Genomic DNA, 26,724 nt, shown 5'->3' with positions numbered 1-26,724 from the left:
TCATCAATAGTAAAAGCCCGAACAACCCCTTTAACTTGTCTAATAACCTTGTGTGCATAGCTGGAAGCTTGAAGGAAATGCAAGAAAGCGGTTGAGGGGAGGGTGTATTTTTGCCTAAGTTCTTAGGATAGTACTTGTATATGAGTGGAAGTCAATATGTCCCTGACACCATCTCAACCCCACCTCCTTCTGCCATTTGAGAAAAATACTTGGAGGGATTTCTTGCTGAAAATTTGGGTTGCCTATACAGGGCAGTAGGAGAAAATGGTGCGGGTCAAGACCTGCTCTTAATCTAACCACTTCTCACTTGGATGCTTCTTAGCAGCTATCCATGGATGGGTCTAGTGTTGTATTTAAATCTGCCATGATCAATGGGTAAAGTTGTTTGGAGGCTAACAATTGGAAAATTGAGGAAAAAATTGGGGATTAGGGTTGTTTAAAGCTTAGATATTTAGCAGAGAATATCTAGTAGCACATATGGTTATGTCCAGATATAAGTATCTAGTGTTTGAGTCAAGTATTTTTTCGTGAATAATACGTGGGATGCCTTTGTATATAACAACCGCCACTCCTCGTGATTTATTAGTGTACATGACCACAATACAGGAGCCAATCCAGGCACTTTGATAAAATATTGATTATATTTAGCCCAGTGTGTCTCTTGTAGAAAAACTATGATTTAAAGCATGGTATATGAGTAAGGACCCTTTTCCGTTTTATTGGGGAACTCGGTCCCACTACATTCCATGAGAGCAGTTAGTGTCCTGTGGATACATTTGTGCAAAGAATGATAACTTCATTATACAGCCAGTGTAGAGGCTGAAATAGTGTATATTTAACATGTATAACATAACTATAAGTAACATACAGCTAGTCACAGAATTGATAGAAAGACGGGGTTGGCTTCATGAGGTAGAGAAGCTATTCTGAGCAAGCTTTGTGTTGGTGGGTGACAGCCAGTGAAAAAATATCAGAATCCTGTGTCCTCTGACATCCGGTGGACCTTCTTTCCAATAAGCTTGCAAGATTTGTTCTTTAACGCTTTATTTTTTTTTACGCTTTTTTATTTATGTTTTACACAATAACAGCATTTTTAAATAAAAAAATGTCATGTTTGTGTCTCCATTTTCTGAGATCCCTAGTTTTTTTTTTATTTTAGATATAATTTTTGCGGGATGAGATGACTGTTTGGTACTATTTTGGGGTGCGTATGACTTTTTGATCGCTTGCTATTACACTTTTTGTGCTGTAAGGTGACAAAAAATAGCTTTTTTGACACCATTTTTATTTTTTACGGTGTTCATCCGAGGGGTTTGGTCATGTTGTATTTTTATAGAGCAGGTTGTTACAAACGCGGCAATACCTAATATGTTAATATGTCAACTTTCTTATTTTTTACATTTAACACAATAAAAGCATTTTTGAAACAAAAAAAAATCATGTTTTAGTGACTCCATAGACGGAGAGCCATAGTTTTATTTTTTTGTCCAATTGTCTTAGGTAGGGGCTAATTTTTTGCTGGATGAGGTGACTTACATTGGTACTATTTTGGGGGGCATACGCCTTTCTGATCACTTGTTGTTGCAATTTTAGTGATGTAATGTGACAAAAACATATTTATTTTTTTTAGCACAGTTTTAATTTTATTTATTTTTTGACGGTGTTCACCTAAGGGGTTAGGTCATGTGATATTTTTATACAGATGGTCGATATGTAAGTGGCAATACCGAATATTATTATTTAAATTTTTTTACTTTTATTTTTGTAACTTTTTTTTATTTTTTTTTACCATATTTTTTTTGTCTCGCTCTGGGACTTCGACTTTTGTTGGTCTGATCCCCTTTACAATGCATCACAATACTTATGTATTGTAAAGCATTGGCTATACGTGTATTATACACTGTAATACACGTACAGCCTGCATCCTGTGAGATCCAGGGGTCTGGATCTCACAAGCTCTCCCTAAAGGCAACCACGATGCCTAAGGAAGGCATTGGGCTGCCTTCCCTGCCATTGGGTCCCCGTCACAGCTCCGCGGGGACCCGATGGCTGCTTCCTCCCTGCACGGACATCACACGTACCGCGGTTGTGCAGGGGTTAATGTGCCAGCATTGGTGATTTCACAGATGCCGTCGCATACAGTAGGGGTCCGTCTATCAGTGACTGCCGGAACCCTGCCGTAGATTGGGCTGGCGCAGCTCGTACATGTACGGCACTGGTTGTTAAAGGGTTAATGAGAGAGTGGAAGAATTTGGCTATGGTAGGCCTAGATTTATTGGATCTGTCTTGGATTTTTTTTTGCATAAGTGGTTGGCATACTCTATTGGAGGCATGGTGTAGGTGGTTGGCAGATGTTGAGCTGAACGCTGAACTTGCGTTACAGGATTCCGGCAAGCAGTTCCGTTTCCTATACTGCCTGCCGGATCTGGAAATCCGTATGCAAACGGATCCATCTGACTAATGCATTGAAATTCCAGATCCGGATTTTGACTGGAGAAAATACCGCAGAGGGACTGAACTGAAGATATCCTGATGCATACTGAACGGATTGCTTTTCATTCAGAATGCTTTAGGATAAAACTGAAGCGTTTTTTTCCGGTATTGAGCCCTTAGGACGGAACTCGATATCGGAAAACTTTAACGCTTGTGTGAAAGTACCCTAAGTCGGCTCCTTTGATGGACTCTGGTATGTAAATAAAGTGTAGGTTGTTCCACCAATTTTTGTTTTCCAGGTCTTCTAGGCGATCTAATAGTTGTTTGGAACAGTCTTCACATGTCGTGGCACTGGTTTGAAGAGAAGTGATATCTTCACAAGTGCTGATCCTGTTTTCTACCTCCCAGTCTCTGTGTGTTGACAGTGATTTGAGAGAAGCCATTATTTATTGGTGTGTGTAGCGCCTCCAAACTCTTGTCAAGAAGCGGCAGTAGCAGGCGTGATACCTCCTGGGTCACCTCAGTAGCTGAGGGAAGGTCATTCTGATCCTTGGGGTAGTGGGGATGGTGGCGCTGACTCCGGTGTTGAAGACGTGGCGGTGTATTTAGTAGCAGGGTTTGACGCTGGTCGCGATTTATACGCAGAGGCAGTCTTTTGGGTGTTCGGCTAATTTAGGAGTAGCGTTAGGAGCTGCAGGAGGCTTGTTAGACTGTTTGACCATGCCAGTAAATAGAGCATGAAGATATCTGTCCATGTGCAAGTGAGATATGCGAGTAGATATAGCCAACCCTGATTTGCAAGAAAAGGTTGTTCACATAAGCATCATGGTAGAGAGGGGGTGACAGTAGGGTAGAATAAAGCAGTGTTTCCCAACCAGCGTGCCTCCAGCTGTTACAAAACTACAACTCCCAGCATGCCCGCACAGCCAAAGGCTGTCTGGGCATGCTGGGAGTTGTAGTTTTGCAACAGCTGGAGGCACGCTGGTTGGGAAACACTGGAATAAAGTATCTTGGTTATTTAGACACTAGCGATAACAACATTCGCCACTAGGTGTCAGTATTGTTGTAGTAAGGCGACCAGAAGCAGTCAAGACACCAATAAATGGTATAGTAGTCCCACAAATAAGAGAGGTAATGGCGTCTTCAAGCGGGTCAGTGTGGCCGTGTTCTTCACAACACCCTGGGTCCCAGGGAAATGAAGTGGGGAGCTCTCCTCGTCTCCTCCGCACACTCCAACAAACTCTTAGCAAACAGCTAGGTAGATTGGCTAGAAATGCCCCAGTGTGAGGGGATTCACCGGAACTGGATGAGGAGCGCTGTTAAGATGCGGCCATATGCAATGTCCCGCCCCTGAAAGTCTGGTCATTTACATTTTTGAGGAAAATTATTCCATATAATTTGACCCCCTTGTGGTAAACATTTCCACTTAGGGCTGATTCACATCTGCATTTAACTGATCCTGCAGGCTGTTCGACAGAGGAACAGCCTGCCAGAGCTCACTGGATCCAGCGTAGCCGTACACAGCCTTGCACTGCCAGACCCTATTGACTGTAATGGCATCTGGCAGTTATCTGGTAGCTTTCCGGCAGATTCGGTAGGGACAAAAAGCTGTGCTGGATCACTACTGGATACTATTATAGTCAATGGTGTCCAGCTGTGCATGGCTGTGCTTGGCATTGCTGGATCTGGTGAATTCTGGCAGTCTGTTCCTCTGCCAGAATAACCTGCCGGATCAGCTAAAATGAGATGTGAATCAGCCCTCATTTTTGATCAGTCCTGCACATCGGCTTGCAGGCATTTTAGCCTGTTCCTCCTAACAAAACAGCTTCAACTGTGTTATGTTCATGGGTTTCCTCCCATACACTGCTTGCTTCAGGTCCTTCCACAACATTTCTATTGGATTAAGGTCAGGATTTTTAACTTGGCCATTCCGAAACTTTAATTTTATTCTTTAACCATTCTTTGGTAGAATGACTTGTGTGCTTAGGGTTGAGGTCTTCTATCACTGACGTTCTCTAGAGATTCAGCTCCCAGACAGATGTCCGGACATTGTCCTTTACAATTTGCTGTTGTAATTCAGAATTAATTTTCCCATCAATGATTGCCAGCTATCCTACATGATACCACCACCAGTGTTTCATAGATGGAATGCGGTTTTTCTGCTGGAATGTTTTTGTTTTCCTTGTTTCAGTTTTATTTATATTTGTTTAAATTTATGCAGAAATATCGAAAATTCTGAAAGGTTCACAAGCTTTCAGGAATCCATGTCACAGACTGGTTCCCCGCTCTGGACCCTACTCTGAGACAGAATGGAGAGCCAGATCTTTGGCTCCTATGTGAAAAAGGTTGGCTCATGAAAATGACCTCTTAAAGGAGTTTTGATACTGAATTTGATCCTCAGGATAGGTCATCATTATCTGAGTAATGAGGATCTGACACCCGGGGACCCAGAGGACTCCCGCCAATCAGCTGTGGCCTTCCTGCAGCTTACCAAGCACAGCGCCATACTTTACATTGCATAGTAGCTGTGCTTGGTATCGCAGCTTATCCCCATTCATTTCAGTGAGGCTGAGCCGCACCTAGGTCATGTGACCAGATGAACGTCGATGTCACATGGCCTCGGGAAAGCTGAGAGAAGGCAGTGGCACTACTGCAAGCACCAGTGGCTTCTCACACAGCTGATCGGTGGGGGTTCCGGGTGTTGGACCCTCACTGATTAGATACTGATGACCTATTCTGAGGACGTGTCATTTTAGACATACTTATGAAGTGAGAAAAAATAATAATAATCCACTGCAACTTGCTTGCCTCGGAGTGTGGCTTAGCACGAAATGGCTTAAGATGCACCATTTCATACCAATATTTTGATCCACTATTCTGTTGCAGAGTAAACCAACTAATAGGTGGTATCAAGTTACACAAAAGTGTCTAGCCATGCACCACATTTATCCAGTCTGAGCCAAAGGAAATAAATCTGGTGGATCTGTAGGCTGCCTCTGTAAGTTTACACTATGTATGATTTGGGGAAATGAAAAACTGCCCAAAAATGTTAGTTTTATATGAATACAGAGTTCGTAAAAAAAAAAAGCTCCATCTTTCTAATGGAAGTGTCACTTCCACTCTTCACCTATCCTATATTGATGACCTATCTTTAGGATTGATCATCAGTATAAGATCACCAATGTGTTCTCCTCAGGCTACATGCACACGACCGTATGTGTTTTGCAGTCCGCAATGCCATCCGCTTTTTTTGCGGATCCATTGTAACAATGCCTAAAACAGACAAGAATATGTTCTATTTTTTTTTTTTTTTTTTGCGGGGCTACGGAACGGACATACTGATGCGGACAGCACACTGTGTGCTGTCCGCATTTTTTGCGGACCCATTGAAATTAATGGGTCCGCATCCTATCCGCAAAAAATAACAGAACGGACACTGAAACAAGCAACGTTCGTGTGCATGTAATGTCACTGTGTACTTGCTTGCCGTCGACAATGCAGTTGTAATTACAGCTTCTTTGTCCTGTTCACTTCTGTGGACAGCTCCTTCCTATTTACTTGTAGTGTCCTATTTACTTGTAGTGTCCCATTTTACTTTTTACATTTTTTTTTTAAACACTTTAAAACTTTAACTTTATTATTATTTTTATTAAAAAGTATGGGACAGTGGACTGCTAGTCCATGACGCTAAGAGACGCAAACCTATAGTAGGGGGCTTTCTTATTTTCCCATGCATTACAAAGTACCAGTAAGGGACTTGAACCTGATGTTCGCTTATCTTCCTTATAATGCACTACAATACTTCTGTGTTGCAGTGTATTATTTCAGTTACAGTAAAATACAGAATGCGTTTGGCAGGGCCTAATAGGCATCCATATGTGGCAGGCCTGGGGGCATTACAAAGCCTTTGGCTGCTATCCCAACCTCTTAGTACCCTTCAGTTGACAGATTAATAGCATTGACTGTGGCATTTAAAATGTTTACTACCGGGATCAGCGTTTACTCCGATCCAGGCAATGAGAGCAGTGAGCCAGCTAGATAATACCTGAGAGAGGTAGGTACTTCCTATGACAGCCTAGTGTTTTGTTGAACTGGTTATAAATAATAAAATAGTTTCTAATAAATCTTTATTCATTTTATTATTTTTTTAAATCCTACTAAGGGACTGAAGCTGTGATCCATAGAACACATGATTGCTGGCGTATTAGGCTATTACCCTAAGGCTACATGCACACGATCCGTAACACGGATGACGTCCGTGCATGTTCCGCAATTTGCGGAACGGCACGGACACCCTTTAATATAGCTACCTATTCTTGTCCTCAAAGCGCGGACAAGAATAGGACATGTTATATTTTTTATGCGGGCCACGGAAACGGAGCAACAGATGCGGACAGCACACTGATTGCTGTCCGCATCTTTTGCAGCCCCATTGAAGTGAATTGGTCCGCATCCAAGCCGCCAAAACTGCGACTCGGATGCGGACCAAAACAACGGCCGTGTGCATGAGGCCTAAGTGTCACAAACCTATTGTAGACCTGAGGTCCTTTATCATGCCTCACGTATTTTTGTAACATAGAGATTATAGCTCTGATTTTCCCGCATAATTTACTGGAAGCAGAAGTTTTATCAGGTGTCTGTAGCCACCACTTTGAGGAGCTCCTTGCATATGAAATGGTATAGTGGGCAGCATGGTGGTTAGCACTGTTGCCTGGCATCACTAGGTTCCTGGGTTTCAATCTGACCAAGGGCATCATATATTATACAATGCAATAAAACTTTATTTCATCCCAAAGGGAAATTAAAGGGCAGGTACAGCAGGGTACATACCATAAATGGCACATAAATACATTAATTACATACATACATTAACATACGCACTTTTATGACACTTACTAAAACAATTAAAGTATAACCACACCACCCCAACTATACTAGCCCAACCTGTTGGATAATAATATGGTGTGGTCCAGCTCCTAGTGGCAAAGAAAATCTGCACACTCCAGCACGGTCTGTTCACACCTAGAGTAATCCACATAAAGTACAAAGTTGGATCCATATTTTACCCGCTGGATACAACTTTGTGCTTTGTTAGATAATGACCTGTTATACAAGGTGATTGCCATAGGTAAAAAAAATAAAAAATTGTCATCTGCCTGTAGTTTGTATGTTTTGCTTCAAGCTTGTGTATTTCCTTTGGATGCTCTGGTTTCTTCCAACATTCCAAAAACTTACTGATGGGTTAACTTAGAATTAATATAGTAAGCCCCAGTGAGGCACTGTGAGTGATGACAATATCTGGTCAGCACTGTGGAATATGCTGATGCTATATAATTAAGTAAAATAATAATTTAGCTGTCATTGGACTCAATTGGTGGAGTAATTTACTTCTGCAATGCAACTGCAGGAGGCTGATGGGTTGTCATCAGCCTTGTGTATTTGCCTATTAGCCCCTGACTAAAGCAGGACCTAATATGTTAGTAAATCACTGGAGTAAAAACAGTATTTCAGTATATTATATCAGATGATAGCACAATCTAGTCACATGAAAAGAATCAGTTTATTTTAAAACGTTTTAATGTATAAAATGGATTAAAGGGTTTCTGTCACCAGAATTAACTTTATTAAACTAGCTGACATTGGCGATGTGGTAATGTCAGCGGAACCTAACTAGCCTATTCCTACTTTTATCTATGCAGAAATATAACTTTTATAATATGCTAATTGGCCTCTAGTTGCGGGCGGGGGGCATTGCCCCTGCTCCTAGAGGTTCCGTTCTCCCACCTCTGGCCATGTCCTGCTACACTAGATTGACAGGGCCAGGCAGTGTTGGTCTCCTACTGCCGGCCCTGTCTGCCGTGTAAATCTCACGCCTGCGCCGTCCCGTTCAGTTTTCGGCGCAGTGAGTGAAAGATGCTCGCTGGCTTCCTCACTGCGCCTGCGCTGAATACTGAACAGCGCAAGATTTTCCCAGCGCACAGGGATGGCAGTTGGAGGTGAACGCTGACTAGCCCTGTCAATCTAGTGTAGTGCCCCCTCTGCACCTAGAGGCTAATTAGCATATTATAAAAGTTATATTTCTGCAGTAACGGGGGCATAGATAAAAGTAGGAATAGGCTAGTTAGGTTTAGCTGACATTAGCACATCTCTAATGTCAGCTAGTTTAATAGGGTTAATTCTGGTGACAGAAACCCTTTAAATCATTAACACCCCTTATAAAGCTTATAATTTGCAAAAGTTGTAAAATATAAAAATAAAGCAATGGTGGAACTGTTTTTTTTCTTTTTCTTTCCAACTCCCTCCCCTCAAAGAAATTATTTAAAGTTTGAGTTGTACAGTAGGTACCCCAAAATGGTACTGTAGGAACGAAGCCCTAATTCAACTATATTGACAGAAGAATTAAAGGGTTTGTCTCACTTCAGCAAGTAGCATTTATTATGTAGAGAACTTTAATACAAGGCACTTACTAATGTATTGTGATTGTCTGTATTGCTTCCTTTGCCAGCTTGATTCATTTTTTTCACATTGTATACTACTTGTTTCCATGGTTACGACCACCCTGCAATCCATCAGTAGTGGCCGTGCTTTCACACTATTGGAAAAAGCACTAACGTTTGTGCCTTCCCACAGTCCTCGCCACCAAAGAGACCCGTGCTTTTTCCTATAGTGTGCAAGCACAACCAATAGGACAATTCAAATCACTCAGGCTGTGTGTGATGGACTGTTTTCTATGCCAGAGAAGAAGGGGTTAATCCGCAAGACACTCTTGGGAGATATAGGTATCTGATGGTCTCATGGGACATGTAATTAATGGACCAGATCTGCAGAGGAACGAGTAAAGCTAAATATTTTCAAATAGTTTCTTTATTTGTGGGATAACTCCTTCAAAAAGTGATGGCATCTGTGACAGTAAAAAGAAGAAATTGCATTTCATTGACATGCCGTCTAGACATAAACCTCATCCTGCATTCTTTTATTGGCTTCTACAAGGCAACAGCATGGAATCCGAGTCTACTGGCACACCTGCAGGGTCGTCATTAAAGGGGCTCAAAGCGTAAGCCTCGCTAATGACTTGACGCTTCTGCCATGGAGATGTATGGTATTTTATGTTACTCTTCCTGACAATGTACAGTACACTGCCTTCTTTTCCCCCAGTGGTCACCTGCTAGCTGCAGCAAATGATGTGCCTAATTTAGGAAATTTCCCATTCGGAGCAGCAGAGTCAGCAGCTGTGGCTACACAAAAGACATGCTTAATTTCCAATACACAGATGTCAGCTCTGAATCTATCCTTTAGCGGGGGGCGCCTGGTTCCTCAGCTGGTGGTATATCCTAATTTCTTGTACACTAGGGGTCGACTCTCATTATACGTTTTCTGTCTTTCTGTATCATTGTATGTTGAAATAGTTCTATACAAACCTTGAGGGAAACTACACACCCAAAGTGAATAGATTGTGAACAGTACTGGCTCCTTAAAAGTCTTCGGCTTCATTTTCAAAATCTGAGCAACCTATATAAAGGAAACACATTATAGGGGCAGGTCCGCTCTCCTGTGGGAGCAATCAAAAATACAGCAAACTAATAGTTATGAGTCTGCTGTATTCACAAGGAAAGCCCAACCCGCACCATCCTCCTAAAAAGCTGCTGTGTATGTGCATACACAGGAGATGGCTATCAATAATCATATTCATCAATTATCATAGACACACTGGACAAAGTGCACAGTACATAAGACTGTATAGGTAGGTGACAGATCCGCTTGAAAGACAAATTTTGGGCTTAAATAAAGCAGTCCAAGTTCCTCAGTGTACTCCTGGGGCAGACTGCTCTTGCAGGGAAATTTTCCGGTGGGCTGCCCAAGCACTGCTCACGGCTGCTGGCCAGGTACGTAATGATCTGCTGCTGTCTGCACAAGTACCTGATGCGTCTAGCATTAATTAGTGCTATGTCCATATGTGCCCTCCTGAACTCAACTCTACCACCGTCCTAAGTATGGTCATAGAACAGTATATTGTGGTATTTAGTTTAGCTGGGACGGTATTTTGTGCTGCAACGGTATTGCTGGCCCCGCCTACATCTGTTTATATCTGCCTGCTTGACCACATGCCATGCAAAGCAATCCCCCCCCCCCCTTCCCACTTTCTTAAAAGAGTTGTGCAGTTCTTGTGAATTTTTAAGAAGTTGCGGTTGATAAATATGATAAACTACAGCACGTATGGTATTTAATTGATAGTAGATTTTATTAGACACGCGGCAGTAATAATAAGATCAGGGAATATCCTGGGTCTTACATTTTTTTTTATATTCTGTCCTGAGGAAAAGAGTAGTCTGAATGGTAAAAGGAATCCTGTTGAGACTAATACCGGTCAGTCTGAAGTGATATAGTTAAGGTAAACTGTATCAATGGCTTGTATTAAGATCTGGTTACAGTGATATATAAAAGCCTTGAGTCCCATGTAATGTGATGCTGCCACCCTGCCTGTTTTTTTTTTTTTTATCCTACGCCCTACTTTGCCCCCCTGTAGTTTTTCCCGCCCCGTATGTTAATGAGCATCGGTACAGGGATGTCACGATCAGTGTGGGGGAAAAACACCACACTAAACAAAGGAGGGAGGGGAACAGTAACTGGGCCTGAAAACTACGGAAGGAACAGGTCACCTCCTAGACAACCTGAATCCGGGCCCTAACTACCTATCAATATGAATAGACCTTGAAGGTAGGAATATTCATATGCTGGATAACTAGGCCCTTATAACCCCATAAGGCCCTGGAATGAGGTTAAGACCAGAGACAACCCATTCCTCCCCAGATGGATGAATGGAAGTCTCTGTCTCAGGCCCAGATACAGGGAACATAACAAACACAAAACAATAAGAAAAGACAAGACTTATCTGAAAGTAGAAAACTAGCAACTCCAGAAGCACCACAGAGTACAACTGACCAGCTAGTTAGAAGGCAGGAAGAAAATCTATAAGGCCTGGTTCATACATAAGCGTACCTGATAAGCGCTGTTTACAAGCGTGCTTATCGGGCGTTTATATACGTGCCGAGGAAACAAGCAAACGCCCATTGTCACGCGTTCCCGCTAGGTCTATGTGCGGGAACGCGCGACACTGCGCCCCAAAGAAGCTCCTGTACTTCTTGGGGCGTAGGGCGTTTTACAGCTCAGGTGTGAACCCAGCCTAAACCGCACCTCCAAGAGTGAGAAGCCGCTACTTATGGGAGAGGTAAATTACCAACAAGCAACACCTGAAGCAAGGGGTGCGGCATTCACCAAAACACAGAAACAATAAGATCCACAGTGAACTTGTCAATTTAACCCACGAGTTGCCAGTCTCTCCGATCTCCTGGTACCTGCCACGGGAACGTCCGTGACAAGGGAGGAGGAGACTGCCCTGTTTCTCAATGGGCGTCACTTTCTCTCTGGCTGTGCTGTTGTTCATCCACAGCGGAGAGTGTCACAACCAGGGAGGAAAAAAAAGCTCACCTTCTTCCTGACTGTAACTCTCTCTCTATTCCAATAAGTATATCCAATCAAAAAGGACGTGTTACGGCCCGTCCAGCCTTTGTCAGCTAACATAAACTAATTTACAACCTTAAATCACAGTTCCCCTCTCACATGTGATGACGTCAGACGCCCAAATGGGCGGTAGTCTTGGAAACGTCAATCAATCGTAAGCCAAATAATTAGGACATAAGACCTAATCAAAATACACATGACAGAATACAAACATAAATGTAGGTGCCACTAACTTGCAGTGAATCATTATGGATTTGCTGTCTGTAAAAAATAGTCAAAATGAATAAGGGTACTTTCCCACTAGCGGCACGGACCTCCGGAATGCTGTTCCAACGGGTGAACAGCCTGTTGGATCCGTCATGCTGCCTGATGCTTTATAAAAGATATTATTAGATTTTGGTGATAAGTGGTACATTTGTTTCACCACTAGAGGTCACCTGTGTCTTGGTCCATGACATTTTATACATATTCCTTTGATGCAAAACTTTTTTATATATTTTTTTTTTATCTACTTTACCTTTATTTAACCCCTTCTTTAAACTTTACATTAGGAGAATCATGACTACAATCGTGTTCACGTGCATTTGTGCACAACTCATAGATTTGGCATTCTGCTGTCATTTAACATGTGCATTCATTCATTTGATTTATCAAGGATCACTGGTGCTGAACAGGCTGTAGTACACATACATTTGCACAATGTTGCAGTCAGCTCTGACTTGCAAGAAATATAAATGCAGTGGTTGTCTTGTGCCTAACTATATAAATCAGACTATACCTATGAGCTACTAAAATTTAATAACTGGCATTGACACACACAGCTTTTACAGAATTTCAAGGGTTTATTCATATGTTTTACTTACGTTTTGACCTAATAAATGGTTAAAGTTACTACCGTATATTACAAAAGGCCTGTTCAATATGCAATATATGCATGGTTAATTCCCTAGTCATTAAGAGGTTAATATGTGGAAGGCAGGGTCAGGTGAATCAAATGAATTTGCATTACTCACTAGTTAAATGCATCATGATTCAGATTTTTTTCAGAACCGTGACATTGATAATATCCTTACCCCTGAAGCTGGGGCTAATCTAGGGCTGTACAAACACTGCTGGAGCATTGACTGAGACTGAGCTGCCGCTGTGATGACCAGGATCAGAGATCACTTTGATCTCAGCCATTTAACCCCCCCTAGATGTCGTGGCCAATAGTGACCACGGCAGCTAGACAGAGGGAGGAGGCTCCATCTGTTCCTATCACTCTCCTGCAAATGCATTATGATGACAACTGAGGTCTAACGAAGGCCCCCAGGCCTGTCATGGCTATTAATTGAAGGTTAATAAAATCGAATAAAGTTTATTGAAAGATAAAATCTCTTTAAAACGTAATTTTATTTTGTAAAAAGTTTAAAAAATAAACAAACAGATATATGGTATCGCAACATTCATCATAAGCTGTGTAATAAATAAAACGTCATTTAATTCTCATGTTGTATAAGTACCACTATGTGTATTGCTAATGAGCGCCTGTGTACCATGGAGGAATCTCACTACCCTAGTTCCTGGCTGAATGCTGGCTGCTCTGCTTTATTTCTATTCCCTGTGGTACTGAGTGTTGAAAAGTGAAGACAGTAAGTGTACTGTGTTCCTGTATACCTACAGTAGCGCTAGACACTGGCAGTTCTTTTCTCCTCTCTTACCTGCGCTCCCGTGCCAATGATAGGTTCCCTTTGCTGAGATCGGGAAAGCTGTTGTCTTATAATGATAGGCCAGAGCCTGCTGGAGGCTCTGATGCCTAACGCAGATATATTCTAAAACAGGCCTGTAGGTGCCAGCACTGCATCGGAATACTGAGTTTACTGTTTAGTAATAAATACAAATGCATCATTGCATAGAAATGGCGAATTAATGATTGCTTGTTATACTGGTAGTTACCCAGGGTGAAAAAAAGTAATAAAAAAAAAAAAAAATCAAATGGGCAACACCATGTCCAAAAACTCCAGTACTATTAAAATATAAAAATATATATCCCATATAATAGCATAATGTTAAAGTGTAACTGCCATTCTATTTTTATTTTTGCAATTTGCAGGGGCAGTGATGCAGACTATTTTTGTAATATACTTTAATTACTGAAATTGTACATTTCTGTTAGAAAAATAACTCAAGTGGCCCATTTTGAGTCTTCTGTTTACATAACAGTCAGTGTTAGCAAGTCTACACTGTTGTGTAAACAGAAGACAGAGGAGTGTCGCTAAGGCTCAAAATGGGCCACTTTAGAGCTATTTTTCTAACAGAAATGTATGATTTCAGTAATTAAAGATTATTACAAAAATGGTCAACATCACTGTCCCTATACATTGCAAAATTAAAACTAGTACGGCAGTTCCACTTGAAAAAAAAATGCAAATCAGTCATTTTGATTGATTTTTTTTTTTCTCCCCACCACCTGAAAAAAAGAATAAAAAGTGATCAAAACGTCATACAGATGCAAAAAGGGTATTAATAAACGCTGCCGATCACCCCACAAAACAATGAGCCCTCACACAGCTCCGTAGATGTAACTATAAAAAAAAATGATGGGTTTCAGAATATGGTGATGACAAGAAACATAGTTTGAAAACTATGTAAATGTGGTATTGTTGTGATCATAATGACCCAGAGAATGAAGATAACAGGTCAGTTTTACTGCATAGGAAATGCTGTAAAAACAAAGCCCGTAAAACTATGTTGGAATTGCGTTTTTCTTTCAAATGCCACCCCATTTAGAATATCGTATGCAATATTAATGGGGTTGTCCCATGGAAAATATTATACAGTTTTCAAACCAGCACCTGGATCTGAATACTTTTGTATTTGGATGTAATTAAAAATGTAGTATAGCCACGGAATAAAATGTATCTGTATAGCGCCACCTGCTGTTTGCTTTTTCTCTCTTCTTTGTCTGGCTCACTGAGATGGCCGCACATGCTAAGTTTTATCCTTCAACTGCCTCCTGAGCTGTGATAGGTTCAGGGCTGGCTCTAGCTCTGTTAGAAAGAGGTTGTCATGTACTATATGATGTCTGATTTTCATTATTTACATTAATCATGGGATAACCCCTTTTAAATTGTGCCATTAGAAGGTATAACTTCTAACAAGCTCTTATGTGAACAGAAAATTAAAAAAGTTATGGCTCAGGAACGGCAATAAGTAAACGACGAAACTGAAAAAGAATTAAATCTTCTAGGGCACAAGGGGTTGACATCCATTTCCCTACACTATATATTAAAAATAAACTGAATTGATAGTGGATTATTGTGTAAGCTGAATCTGTTTGATTTTCGGTACTACATTGCGATATATTGCATTGATAATAAACTGCTTCTTTGTGGTTTCTGCCCATGTACATATGTATGTCACTAGCTTCATGTGAAAATATTCTCCAAGCAGTTTAACCCTGTGCCTTGGCGGTGTAAGAAAATGGTCCACTTTTCCTGAAACCTTTAAGTAATAGACCTTTTTTCTCTTACTAGAAATTCAAATGAATACCAGTGGTTTCCTGCATAGCGGAATCTTCACTAGTTTCCTATTATGGATAGTTTATGGTAATTCAATCCTAACTTTGATACTCAATTATGTGGAACTCCGTTCCCTGCAACTTCCTGTAACACTATACGTATGGGTAAAAATATTAGAGCCTGTACGCTTCAGAGGAAAGGCATATGGATTCAGCTAGGACATATGTTCAGCCGGGGCGACTATAGCTAGAACACACAGCTAGCTTTCCGATGCAGGCACGTTGATGTTTCTGGGAAGGACTCATTCATGCATATTGGAGAAGGTATTATTAAATCAAGGCTGGCAGTGTGACAGCCAGTATGCAGCAGGAGAGCTGAGCTTAAATGTCGCTACAAATCAAGTGCCTGGTAAGTGAATGCAGTTGGAGTACAAGCAATCCAAGACCATTTAGAAACCGTGGAGTCAGGAATGGTCCGTTAGTTTCATGACGTGCACTGCTCTACCCTGTGGCTCATCATTTTCCTGTGTTTGGCTGGGACACATGAAGCAGTTTTGTGGCTTTTCCTGCAGTGTAATACCAACGATCTACATGTTTTTCTGCTGCTTCTGGTCTGCTCGGGGAGTGAGAGAGAACTGCACATCTGAATTAGTAATATGGTCAGAAGGAACAAATGGCACGTCGGTTAAGACTTCATTTTGCCACCAGACGAAGTAATACTGATCCATTGCCGGACAGCTCTGAGGATGCTCTGGATAGCAATATTCACATGTGCTTCCAAAGAGGCTCCCATTCTTCTGCACCAAGTGTGATACAGATGAGACTGTCTCCACGGCAAACCGTGCAACTGTCCTCTTCACCTGAAATTGGGCATTCATATCAAGGTAATTCTGTTACACCTCCTAGCAAAAAAAGCACGTCGCTGCAGATTTCTTTACAGCCCAACCGGAGTAGTAGATGTCATCAGCCTGGCAACGCAGACCTTTCTGCAGAAGACTTTTCATTCGTCAGTGATTACAAGGATGGGATTAATTCTAGTTATAACATGAGCAGGAATTATAGCTGTCACCCGGTCGTAAATGACAGCAGTTTCCCAAATAACACCTTGGCTAAGAACGGCAGTTCATGTAGCATTGCTGCAAGTGACAATGGATCATTTAGTAGTAACAGCAGTGACTATGGATCATGTACAAGTACGACAAGTGACACTGGGTCCTGTTCTAATAGTGTCATAAGTGACAATAGTAGCTGCACCCTTTCTCTAGGTGATGCCAGTTATATTAACAATGCGCTTTCCAGCAATGCAGCCTCTATAAATGCTGAAGTGAATACTTCCAAGCTAAAAAATGTTCGGCAGGTTTATTCTAGGTGTAAAAGTACTTTTCCTTTTGACCAAGATGAACTAGACAAAGAAGTGATTATAGGAAATCTGCCATCAAGAAGGAGAACAAGGCTTCCTCTGAGACGTTGTTCTTCTTTGGTCATCTTCCCTCGCAGTCCTTCTGAGACGCCACCGACCTCTCCAACTACTTTGAGCCCCCCAATAAATAGAGGCCCTTATCAGACATCCTATCAGTTCATGCTTTGTTCTAATGAGATTGCACAGAAGGAAGATCAACTTTCATCCAAAGGATTTCTTTCGACAGCAGTCAATGGAGTCCGTCTTTCCAAAAATAATTGCACTATTGGTGAAGTTAGAGACGTTAAACCACTTTACTTGAATGACTCTGTACAAGAGGCCTATCCGTCACATGGTCTTCAGAGCACGGCTACTGCAGAGGATGGGTTTTCTTCTATTTCACTACGTGTTTCTCAGCAGAGACCGTTGTCTGCAGACGGTGAACGTGTTCGTACAAAATCACGCAGACACAATGAATCTGAGCCCTGCAGTGGAGTCCATTCACATCGCCACATCCGACTATCTCGCAGTACCTCTGCCTGTTCCCCTTCAAATAAAATTGCAGAATGTCAGATCAATCTTAACGGAGACCAGGGCAGCAAAGTTATTCCCACCAGGAAATCAAGCCATCTTTTCCAAAGAAGTATATCGGAAGGACCTCCCAACAAACTTAACTCTTCCAGTCTTAAGAATATTTACCCCAAATCTGGGTCATCCCATTTGCATATACAGTTTGCACCCGGAAGTGAAAGCAGGATATGTAGCTTTAAGAGACAATCTATAAGAAAGCCCTCCACTGGTGTGACTGTCAGACCCTCTGTAAAACCTCTCAAGGTGAGTTCCTTCTCTTTTTTTTTTTTTTTTTTTTTTTTATTCGCATTGTTAAATATCGCAGCAAGCTAGTTTTCATACAGCAGATAATGATCTCCTAATAGTGATCTGTTTGGAAGGCTCTGGAATATGTTTTTTTATTTTAGTATAATATTTTTTGTTTTTGTAATATGTTCTTGAAAACTTTTTATTTTTTTTAAACTATTTTTAACATCTTCAGAAGTAATTTGTAAGACCCGATATTCCTAATTAGGCCTCGTTCACATCAGCAGTTGTATTACCATTGCTCTGCTGTGTCGTATGACTGACACGAGCGGCGCCCGATCGCCCTGCATTCTACCGCACTATTTTGTCCAGCATGTCTGAAGGAATCTGCAATGGAATCTGTGAACGCAGCCTTAATAATAATGTTAGCATTAGCATAAAATCGTGTTTTTTTTTTTTTTTTTTTTTTTTCTTTTCTTTTTTACATCCATGTTTCTCTTTAGTAACTGTAATGTGATAGAATATGTTAGTTCTTTGTTAAATCTTTAGTATTTATTATAATGCCTAGTTACTTTTGTATTGTCCGTTAACATCAATCCCTCAGTGTAAATGTGTTCATTGCAGCCATAGCACAGTATTGTAGCCCAGTTAAAAATAAATCGCTCCCAAAATATTTCCCTTGACTCCAGTTAGTCTGGTCATGTATACTGATACGCTGAGTGCAGGTTCAAATTTAACAAGCTGATATTAGAGCAGCATTTAGTAATGCCAGCTATCTGTACACAGCAGTCATGAAATTAAATCAGTGCTTTGCTCCGGCTCTGCTATCACTGAAAGGTCTGTGCGTTCTTCATTTGTGTGCCCAAGTTTAAGCCCCTAGTAGCATAATATCAAATTCCCTGCTTCAATAGTCAACAGCTTGTTAAGGACGGCTTTCTGAAATTCACTGCAAAATGAGACTTGAATACGCTATTGTGTTAAAAAACACGAGCCTAAAAAGTAGCATGATAACAGTTTTTTTTGTGTTCAAGTATGCTGTATTTAACTATGTGGGAGTGGCAGAAAACTAAGGAGGTGTGAGGTAGTGGTATGCCGGTATTGTGTTGGTCTAGGTTAGTAGTGAGGTTAATATTTGATTCCCTGATGGTCTGGGGTTAAGCCTTCTTCGTAGTGAAAATGAAAGAATTTTCCTTAAAGAATACGGCTCAGAATATGGGGCAGCACAATGTGCTGCCCGGACACGGAATTGCGGACCCGCACTTCTGGGTCCTCAATTCCGTTCCCGAAAAAAATAGAACATGTCCTATTCTTGTCCGCAATTGCGGACAAGAATAGGCATATTCTATAGTGCCGGCAATGCGCGGTCCGCAAAATGCGGAACGCACATTGCCGCTGTCCGTGTTTTGCGGATGTGTGAATGGACCCTTACTCACTTCCCCTGATCCGCTGGCGTTTTGATGCTGCTCCGGTGTCTGATGCTGTTTACTTCCTGGTCATGACATGACTTGCCAGATATTTCACTAAGGGTCCATTCACACAAACCGTATTTTCGGATATGGACCCATTCATTTCAGTGGGACTGCAAAACATGCAGAAAGCACATCTGTATGTCTGTTTCGTGGCCCTGCCAAAAAATAAAAATAAAATACAACTTGCCGTTTTGTGGACAAGAGTAGGCATTTGTTACATATGTGGGATCTGCGGAAGGGGAACAGTGCGAATGACTACGGTCGGTATCTGTTTTGTGGACCGCAAAAAATATACTATTGTGTAAATGGGGTCTGCTCAGCTAATCATTGGCTGTAATGGGGGCCCACCTCAGTTTGTGGACTTTTTTTTTTTTTTTTGTTTGTTTGTTTTTTTTCTGGTGTTTCTGGTTTCACAGTTGTGTAAATAGACGGTTTTGGCCCGTCTCATCTGCAGTCGTCATGCACAACTCAGAGAGTGAACTAATGTGGTAAATCTACTGGATTTGCTTAGTGGGCAAGCTTATAACGACTAAACGTTTTCCCTAAATTTCATGTGCACATGGGCAGTTTTAACAAATAATGTGATAATTTGCACTAGTTTTCGATTGATAGGATGGGGACGGTCATAGTAGAGCACTTCTGTTGCAGCTTTGATGAGCACTCTCCTGGAGATTCTGATTGGCTAAGAGCAGCCGATTGACAGACCACTTCAGTTGGGTGCCAGGCATGATATCTACAGGTTCCAAAACTCTGGTTTTGGCCTCATACACGTGACCATAGTTTTGGTCCATGTCCGATCCACTTTTTTTGTGGATTGTACGATGACCCATTAATTTCTGTAGCACACAGATGTCGTCCGTGTGGCCATTCAGCAAATTATAGAACATGTCCTATTGTTATTTTATTTTGCAGGTAAGAATAGCCAGTTCTTTTAGAAAAATGTGGCATTCACATGGCCGGTATCCATTATATCCACATTAGATCCACATATTTTGTGGATCTGCGGTTTGCAGACTGCAAAATGAATAAGCTCATGTGCATGAGGCCTTTCAGAATGCATGTTTTATAGAGGCATAATAATCATTGGATGTCACCTCATGTAAACAGGATGAACTGCCCACAATAATGGAACTTAAGGTGCCCAAACAATTGCTCCAGCGATCATTCAGTCACATACTGTAATGATGATTGCCCCTCATAAGTGGAGCTAAATTAGCGCTGGTCGAACCGTTCAAATATCTGCGCATATTGTAAATTACGCTCTGTTGTTCCGTGTAGACTCTCTCGAGGGAAAAACCGCTGTGTAATAAAATACAAGCAAAATGTATGTGATTTCAAAAATCTATTTCGTTCGATGCAGATTTTGAAATCTGCAGCATGTCAGTTCTTTGTGCGTTCATTGTGTGCATTTCACCCTTTTCAATGCAGGGATGAGATCTGTGGCAAAACTGTATCAAATCTACAACAAATTCCTCAAGTAACATCTGCAGATTTTGCAGTGGATTCGGTGCAGAAATGTAAACCTGCACCCATGTGCAAGTAGTCCTTTTTGCACCCCTCCATTTGACCCTCAGGTGCCTGGTTAATCTACCCCTCCCCTGTTTCCAGCTCTGCCTTTTTCCTCTGCCAGTCCTCCCCTGGCTTGTCTTTTCCCATGTGCGCACCCATCCTTTCCCCTCCATAATCACTGACCTAATCTCCCAATTCCTCTTCACACTTAACCGCTGATCCTCACAGGATCTGCTTCTTGGCTTTCCCACTCTTCTTTGCTCCTCACACCATCATTTTTAAAGGGATATTCCCATCCGAGACAATGGGGGCATATCGCTAGGTTTCGAGTCCGCAACTATCTCGTAAACGCTGCCGGCAAAGTCCTGGAGGGTTCACCACGCATACACTACTTCCCTCCATTCATTTATTTGGGGGAGTATTTCCGTCTGTCCTATAGAAATCAATGGGAGTGGTGGCTGCGCAAGGGCGATGCGCTCACTTTCACTTCTATTGAGAGCGCTTGGTGGTGGCCGAACCTGGGGAAACCTGTGGTCCTCCAGCCACTACTTTCCCTGCTCTGTTCTCGATATACCCTAGCGAGATGCCCCCATTGTCTCAGAAGGGAATACTCCTTTAAGATTTCTCCCATCTGTTCTCTAATACGTCAGACACTAACCTACAGTCAAGGCTTTAGGAAAACCTACAACTTTCAATTAACTCTATTGCCAGTACACAACCATATAAGCAACATCTATTCTCACTATCTCCCTCTACCTTCCCTTGTGGATTATAAGCCCTCAGAATATTCCCTCTTTTTTACCAGTCTGTTCTTCATTAAAGAGGTCCTGTCACCACTAAATGCAATGCAATCTAACAACACCATATTATAGAGCAAGAGGAGCTGAGCAGATTGATATGTACCTTATTTTTGGCCCCATAAGACGCACTCCCCCCCCCCCCCCCCCCCCAAAAGTGGGGGGAAAAGTGCCCCTGCTTCTTATGGGGCAAATGCTGGCAATTTACATTGCAGGCTGCGATGCAGCATCGCAGACTGCTATGTATTAGTGGGGAGAGCGGCGGGGCTGTGCAGGCACTGTACTCTGGCCCCGCAGCTCAGTATGTACTGTATTATACGTAGTGTTAATCATCAGATCTAAACTAAATATTGATGATCTCCCCCTGCTCCCCATGTGTACCGTACTTACCGGTACATGTCACGCTCCTGTAGTAAGCGCTAGCAGGCAGGCCGGGCGGACGTAACTCACGGAGGTCACGTGCCTGCTCCGCCTACTTTATGAATGAAGTAGGTGGAGCAGGCACGTGACCTCAGTGAGTTACGGCCGCCCGGCCTGCCTGCTAGCTGCTAGTGCTTACTACAGGAGCGTGACATGTACCGGTAAGTACGGTTCACATGGGGAGCAGCGGGATTGCATCATTATTCAGTTTAGATCTGATGATTAACACTACGTATAATACAGTACATACTGAGCTGCGGGGCCAGAGTACAGTGCCTGCACGGCCCCACTGCTCTCCCTGCCTACTACAGTTCCTCCCTAGGAATCTGTGAATGGGATTATGATGGGGGGGGGGGGGATCTGTCAATGGCATTATGATGGGGGGGATCTGTGGATGACACATATAGAAGTGTCATCACAGATCCACCACCCCATAACAGTGCCATCCACAGATCCCGCCCACCATCATAATGCCATCCACAGATCCCCCCCCACCATCATAATGCCATCCACAGCTCCGCCCATAACAGTGCCATCCACAGATATCAATCTGCTCCTGCTCTATAACATGGTGCTTTCAAATTGCATTGTATTTTGTAGTGACAGATCCTTTTTAAGCTCATGGTTATTTTTCTTATTTTTTCTCATCTTAGAAACTTAAAATATAACTGCATTTCAAGTTTTCTTTACATGTAGGGACAATAAAAAAAACTTGTAATATACTTTATTAGGAAAATATGTATAATGTTTTTTTTTTTTTTTTTTAAACCTGCCTTTAAATTATTCCCTTGTAACTGAGTGTTGCTAAGGAGAATCTTTCTTCGGTATTCTACTGAATGCAGAAGATGGCTAACTGTAAGATAGAAAGCCTGCCTCTGCTCTCCCTGGCCAGTCTCCCTATGTGTATGTAACCTATTTTTTTTTAAGGGGTTTACTAGGAGTCCTTTCCCTGTACAAAGTGTCCTGCCTATTCCAACTGCTGTCAGTGCTGTTTACTAGCATCCCTGCTGCTCTCTATCATCTAAGTACATCCTTGGTTACTTAGTGCTTGTAAGACTGAGAGAGCAGCAGTCAACACTGACTGTAAGTATACCATGTCACTGTGTCTATCACTTACTGTCGGCACCAATCACTGCAGTCCCTCGCCCCCTATCCCAGTGCTTAAGTAACCAAGAATGCACTGGAAATAGAGGAAAGCAGGGGTTGTAGTGATCAGCACTAACTGCTACATACAGAGACATAACATACTTGCTGTTAGCATTGATCGCTGCAGCTCTTCTCCTTTCTATCTTTTGAGCAGTTACTAAATAACCAAAAACAGTGCTCGGAAGATAGAACAGAGCATGGATGTGATGATCAGTGCAGATGAAGTAAACTCTTAGTAAAGGGAAGCGACTCTTAGTGAAAATAACTTTAATTCCCTTAGTAAAATAGTTTATGTATATATGAAGAAGCAGAGGTAGGCTGAGAAGACTGCCTCTTCAACTTTCCGCCTTCTACAGCAGAATGCTGAAGACAGATCCTTAGCAGTGCTCGGTTACAGGGTTACGGGGCACTTTAGAAGCAGGTTTCTAATAAGATTACACATATTTCCCTAAAAAAGTATATTACAAAGGCTATTAATATCACTGTTTCTACACTTGAAATGGAAGCTGCACTTTAAAACCTTTTATGTCGGGGTTCAGCATCCTGGAATTTGATGGTTTGAAATAAATAATTATAATAATAACTTCTTGCACAAAGTGAAAGAAAGTTTATTTTGACCTCATGGGCCAAAAACAGCAATATTTCGTCATCTGTGTTTGGTCTGTGGTTTTGACGGACCATTGGTAGGCGATGCTCTGGAAATTAATTTTCAGCTGTGTCAGGGGAATACGGAGAGCAAAAAACGGACCAAGCATGGATTCTTCATGTACATCTTCAGAGATGAACCACTGACCGTCTTTCTCGGGGAAGTCATCATGTACACAGATCTGTGAAACAAGCCTTTTGAAGGGCTTAGACAAAAATAAATAAAAAGGCTATTCAAATATGTTTTGGTGGCGCATAATATAAGGTCCTAACCCATTATGTATTATTTTGAGTGGGATAGTCACTAGTTAATAAATCTTTCCGGCCTTCTGGAATAACTTCTGCAATATCATTTTGTTTACGGATCAGTACTGGATACATTGCGACATATATCTTGTCTTTGTACCACAAGCTATTTTCACACACTGTAATGACACACAGCAAGTCTGTTACCCTGTGCTGCCCAAGTATGGGAAGCAACGCTCTGTGTGAGAACCATTAGGGTACGGCCATATTTGAGGTTTCTGGATGCAGTTTTGGAAGCCAAAACCAAGAGTGAATAAAAAAAAAAAAAGAGAGAAGACGTACAGTATCTGTCCTGTATACTTTCCCTTTATGATTCACTACTAATTCTAGCCTCCAAAATTGCATCTAAAACCCTGAACATTTGGTCATACCCTTAAGGTGCTGCCACTCTGTCTTTTTTTTTTTGTTTGTAGCAAAAAAAAAAAAAAAAGGGCAGGAAATTCAAGTGCATGTCTTTGTTTAGGGTACTTTCACACTTGCGTTTTTCTTTTCCGGTATTGAGTTCCATCCTAGGGGCTCAATACCGGAAAAAAACTGATCATTTTTATCCTAATGCATTCTGAATGGAGAGCAATCCGTTCAGTATGCATCAGGATGTCTTCAGTTCAGTCACTGTACGGTTTTTGGATGGAGAAAATACCGCAGGTATGCTGCGGTATTTTCTCCGTCCAAAATTTCATTGAAATGCATTAATGTCGGATCCGGCCCCAAGTGTTCCGGAAAAACGGATCCGGTTTTGCAGTCTGCGCATGCGCAGACCTTTAAAAATGTGAAAGGGATAAATACCGGCTCCATTTTTCCAGATGACAACAGGAGAGACGGATCCGGTATTGCAATGCATTTGTGAGACAGATCCGCATCCGGATCCGTCTACAAATGGTATCTGTTTGCATACAGATTGCCGCATCTGGCAGGCAGTTCCGGCGCTGGAACTGCCTGCCGGAATTCAGCGACGCTAATGTGACAGTACCCCTAGTCACGCAATGTTTTGGGGGGGGGGGGTTCTGCAGTTTTTTTCCCTTTGGGGTTCATTCACTTAGGACCAATTAATGAGATGCTAATAATTTTAATCTTTAATACAGTGTCTGTACATGTTCATTGTTTGATCACATTTTTTAAAGCACTTTTGATGTTGGGACGCTTGGAAGAAGGGAACCTGTCACCATGAAAATATGAATTAATCTGTAGCCAAAATATTATAGAACAAGAGGAGCTGAGGAGATTGATATATCGTTTTGTGGTAAGATTCAGTATAACTTGTATCTAATTCATTCAAATTCCTTCTCATTCTGGACTTTAAAGGGCTTCTGTCACCCCCAAAACACAATTTTTTTTTTTTGGGCTTGTTTAAATCCTTATTTAACGACTATTCCCTATATAGGGCTCTTACCTTTTGTCTGTGGCTTTGTTTCCTTAAAAATCGATCTTTTAAAATATGCAAATCACTTCACTACCAGCAAGTAGGGCGTCTACTTGCTGGTAGCCGCTGCAAAAAACCGCCCCCCTCCTCCTGGCGGTTTTTTGCAGCGGCTACTAGCAAGTAGATGCCTTACTTGCTGGTAGTGAAGTGATTTGCATATTTTAAAAGATCGATTTTTAAGGAAACAAAGCCACAGACAAAGGTAAGAGCCCTATATAGGGAATAGTCGTTAAATAAGGATTTTAACAAACCCTCCCCCCCCCAAAAAAAAATTGTGTTTTGGAGGTGACAGAAGCCCTTTAAAGTCAAGCAGGCGGTCCTATCAGTGACTGACAGCTGTCTCTGTATACACAGTCATAGCGGGAAGGCTGTCATCACTGATAGGACCGCCTCCTGGACTTCACAGCCCAGAATGAGCAGGAATTTAAATTTTACAAGTTTTGCTGAATGGTTTCCCATAAAACGTTATATTAACCCCTTAAGGACCAGGCTCATTTTCACCTTAAGGACCAGGCCATTTTTTGCAAATCTGACCAGTGTCACTTTAAGTGCTGATAACTTTAAAACGCTTTTACTTATACAGGCCATTCTGAGATTGTTTTTTCGTCACATATTGTACTTCATGACACTGGTAAAATAAAGTCAAAAAAATTAATTTTTTTGCATAATAAAATACCTAATTTACCAAAAATTTGGAAAAATTAGCAAATTTCAAAGTTTCAGTTTCTCTACTTCTGTAATACATAGTAATACCCCCAAAAATTGTGATGACTTAACATTCCCCATATGTCTACTTCATGTTTGAATTATTTTGGGAATGATATTTTATTTTTTGGGGATGTTACAAGGCTTAGAAGTTTAGAAGCAAATCTTGAAATTTTTCAGAAATTTACAAAAAAACAATTTTTAGGGACAACTACAGCTCTGAAGTCACTTTGCAAGGCTTACATAATAGAAACCGCCCAAAAATGACCCCATTCTATAAACTACACCCCTCAAGGTATTCAAAACTGATTTTACAAACTCTGTTAACCCTTTAGGTGTTGCACAAGAGTTATTGGCAAATGGGGATGAAATTTGAGAATTTCATTTTTTTGCCTAATTTTCAATTTTAACCCATTTTTTCCACTAACAAAGCAAGGGTTAACAGCCAAACAAGACTGTATCTTTATTGCCCTGACTCTGCCGTTTACAGAAACACCCCATATGTGGCCGTAAACTACTGTACGGCCACACAGCGGGGCGTAGAGTGAAAGGTACGCTGTATGGTTTTTGGAAGCCAGATTTTGCTGGACAGTTTTTTTGACACCATGTCCCATTTGAAGCCCCCTGATGCACCCCTAGAG

At 41.6% G+C, this 26,724-nt stretch overlaps 1 protein-coding gene across 4 annotated transcripts in view; it reads left to right on the top strand.

Moving 5' to 3' along the window:
* Window positions 1–26,724, top strand: part of NEDD4 (NEDD4 E3 ubiquitin protein ligase) — a 184,572-nt gene that overhangs the window by 57,215 nt on the left and 100,633 nt on the right. The window contains exon 1 of one of the 4 annotated variants that reach the window (XM_044279681.1): window positions 15,667–17,684. The exons of 2 other annotated variants lie outside the window; for them this stretch is intronic. In XM_044279681.1, the coding sequence (XP_044135616.1) occupies window positions 16,125–17,684 (1,560 nt within the window). In that variant the 5' untranslated portion in view covers window positions 15,667–16,124. Of the gene's footprint in view, window positions 1–15,666; window positions 17,685–26,724 lie in introns of those variants that run through there. One more of the 4 variants, XM_044279680.1, reaches the window with a different exon arrangement.

Source organism: Bufo gargarizans, chromosome 2 (genome assembly GCF_014858855.1).
Source record: "Bufo gargarizans isolate SCDJY-AF-19 chromosome 2, ASM1485885v1, whole genome shotgun sequence".
Lineage (NCBI taxonomy): Eukaryota > Metazoa > Chordata > Amphibia > Anura > Bufonidae > Bufo > Bufo gargarizans.
This window is presented reverse-complemented; position numbering and strand designations above follow the sequence as displayed.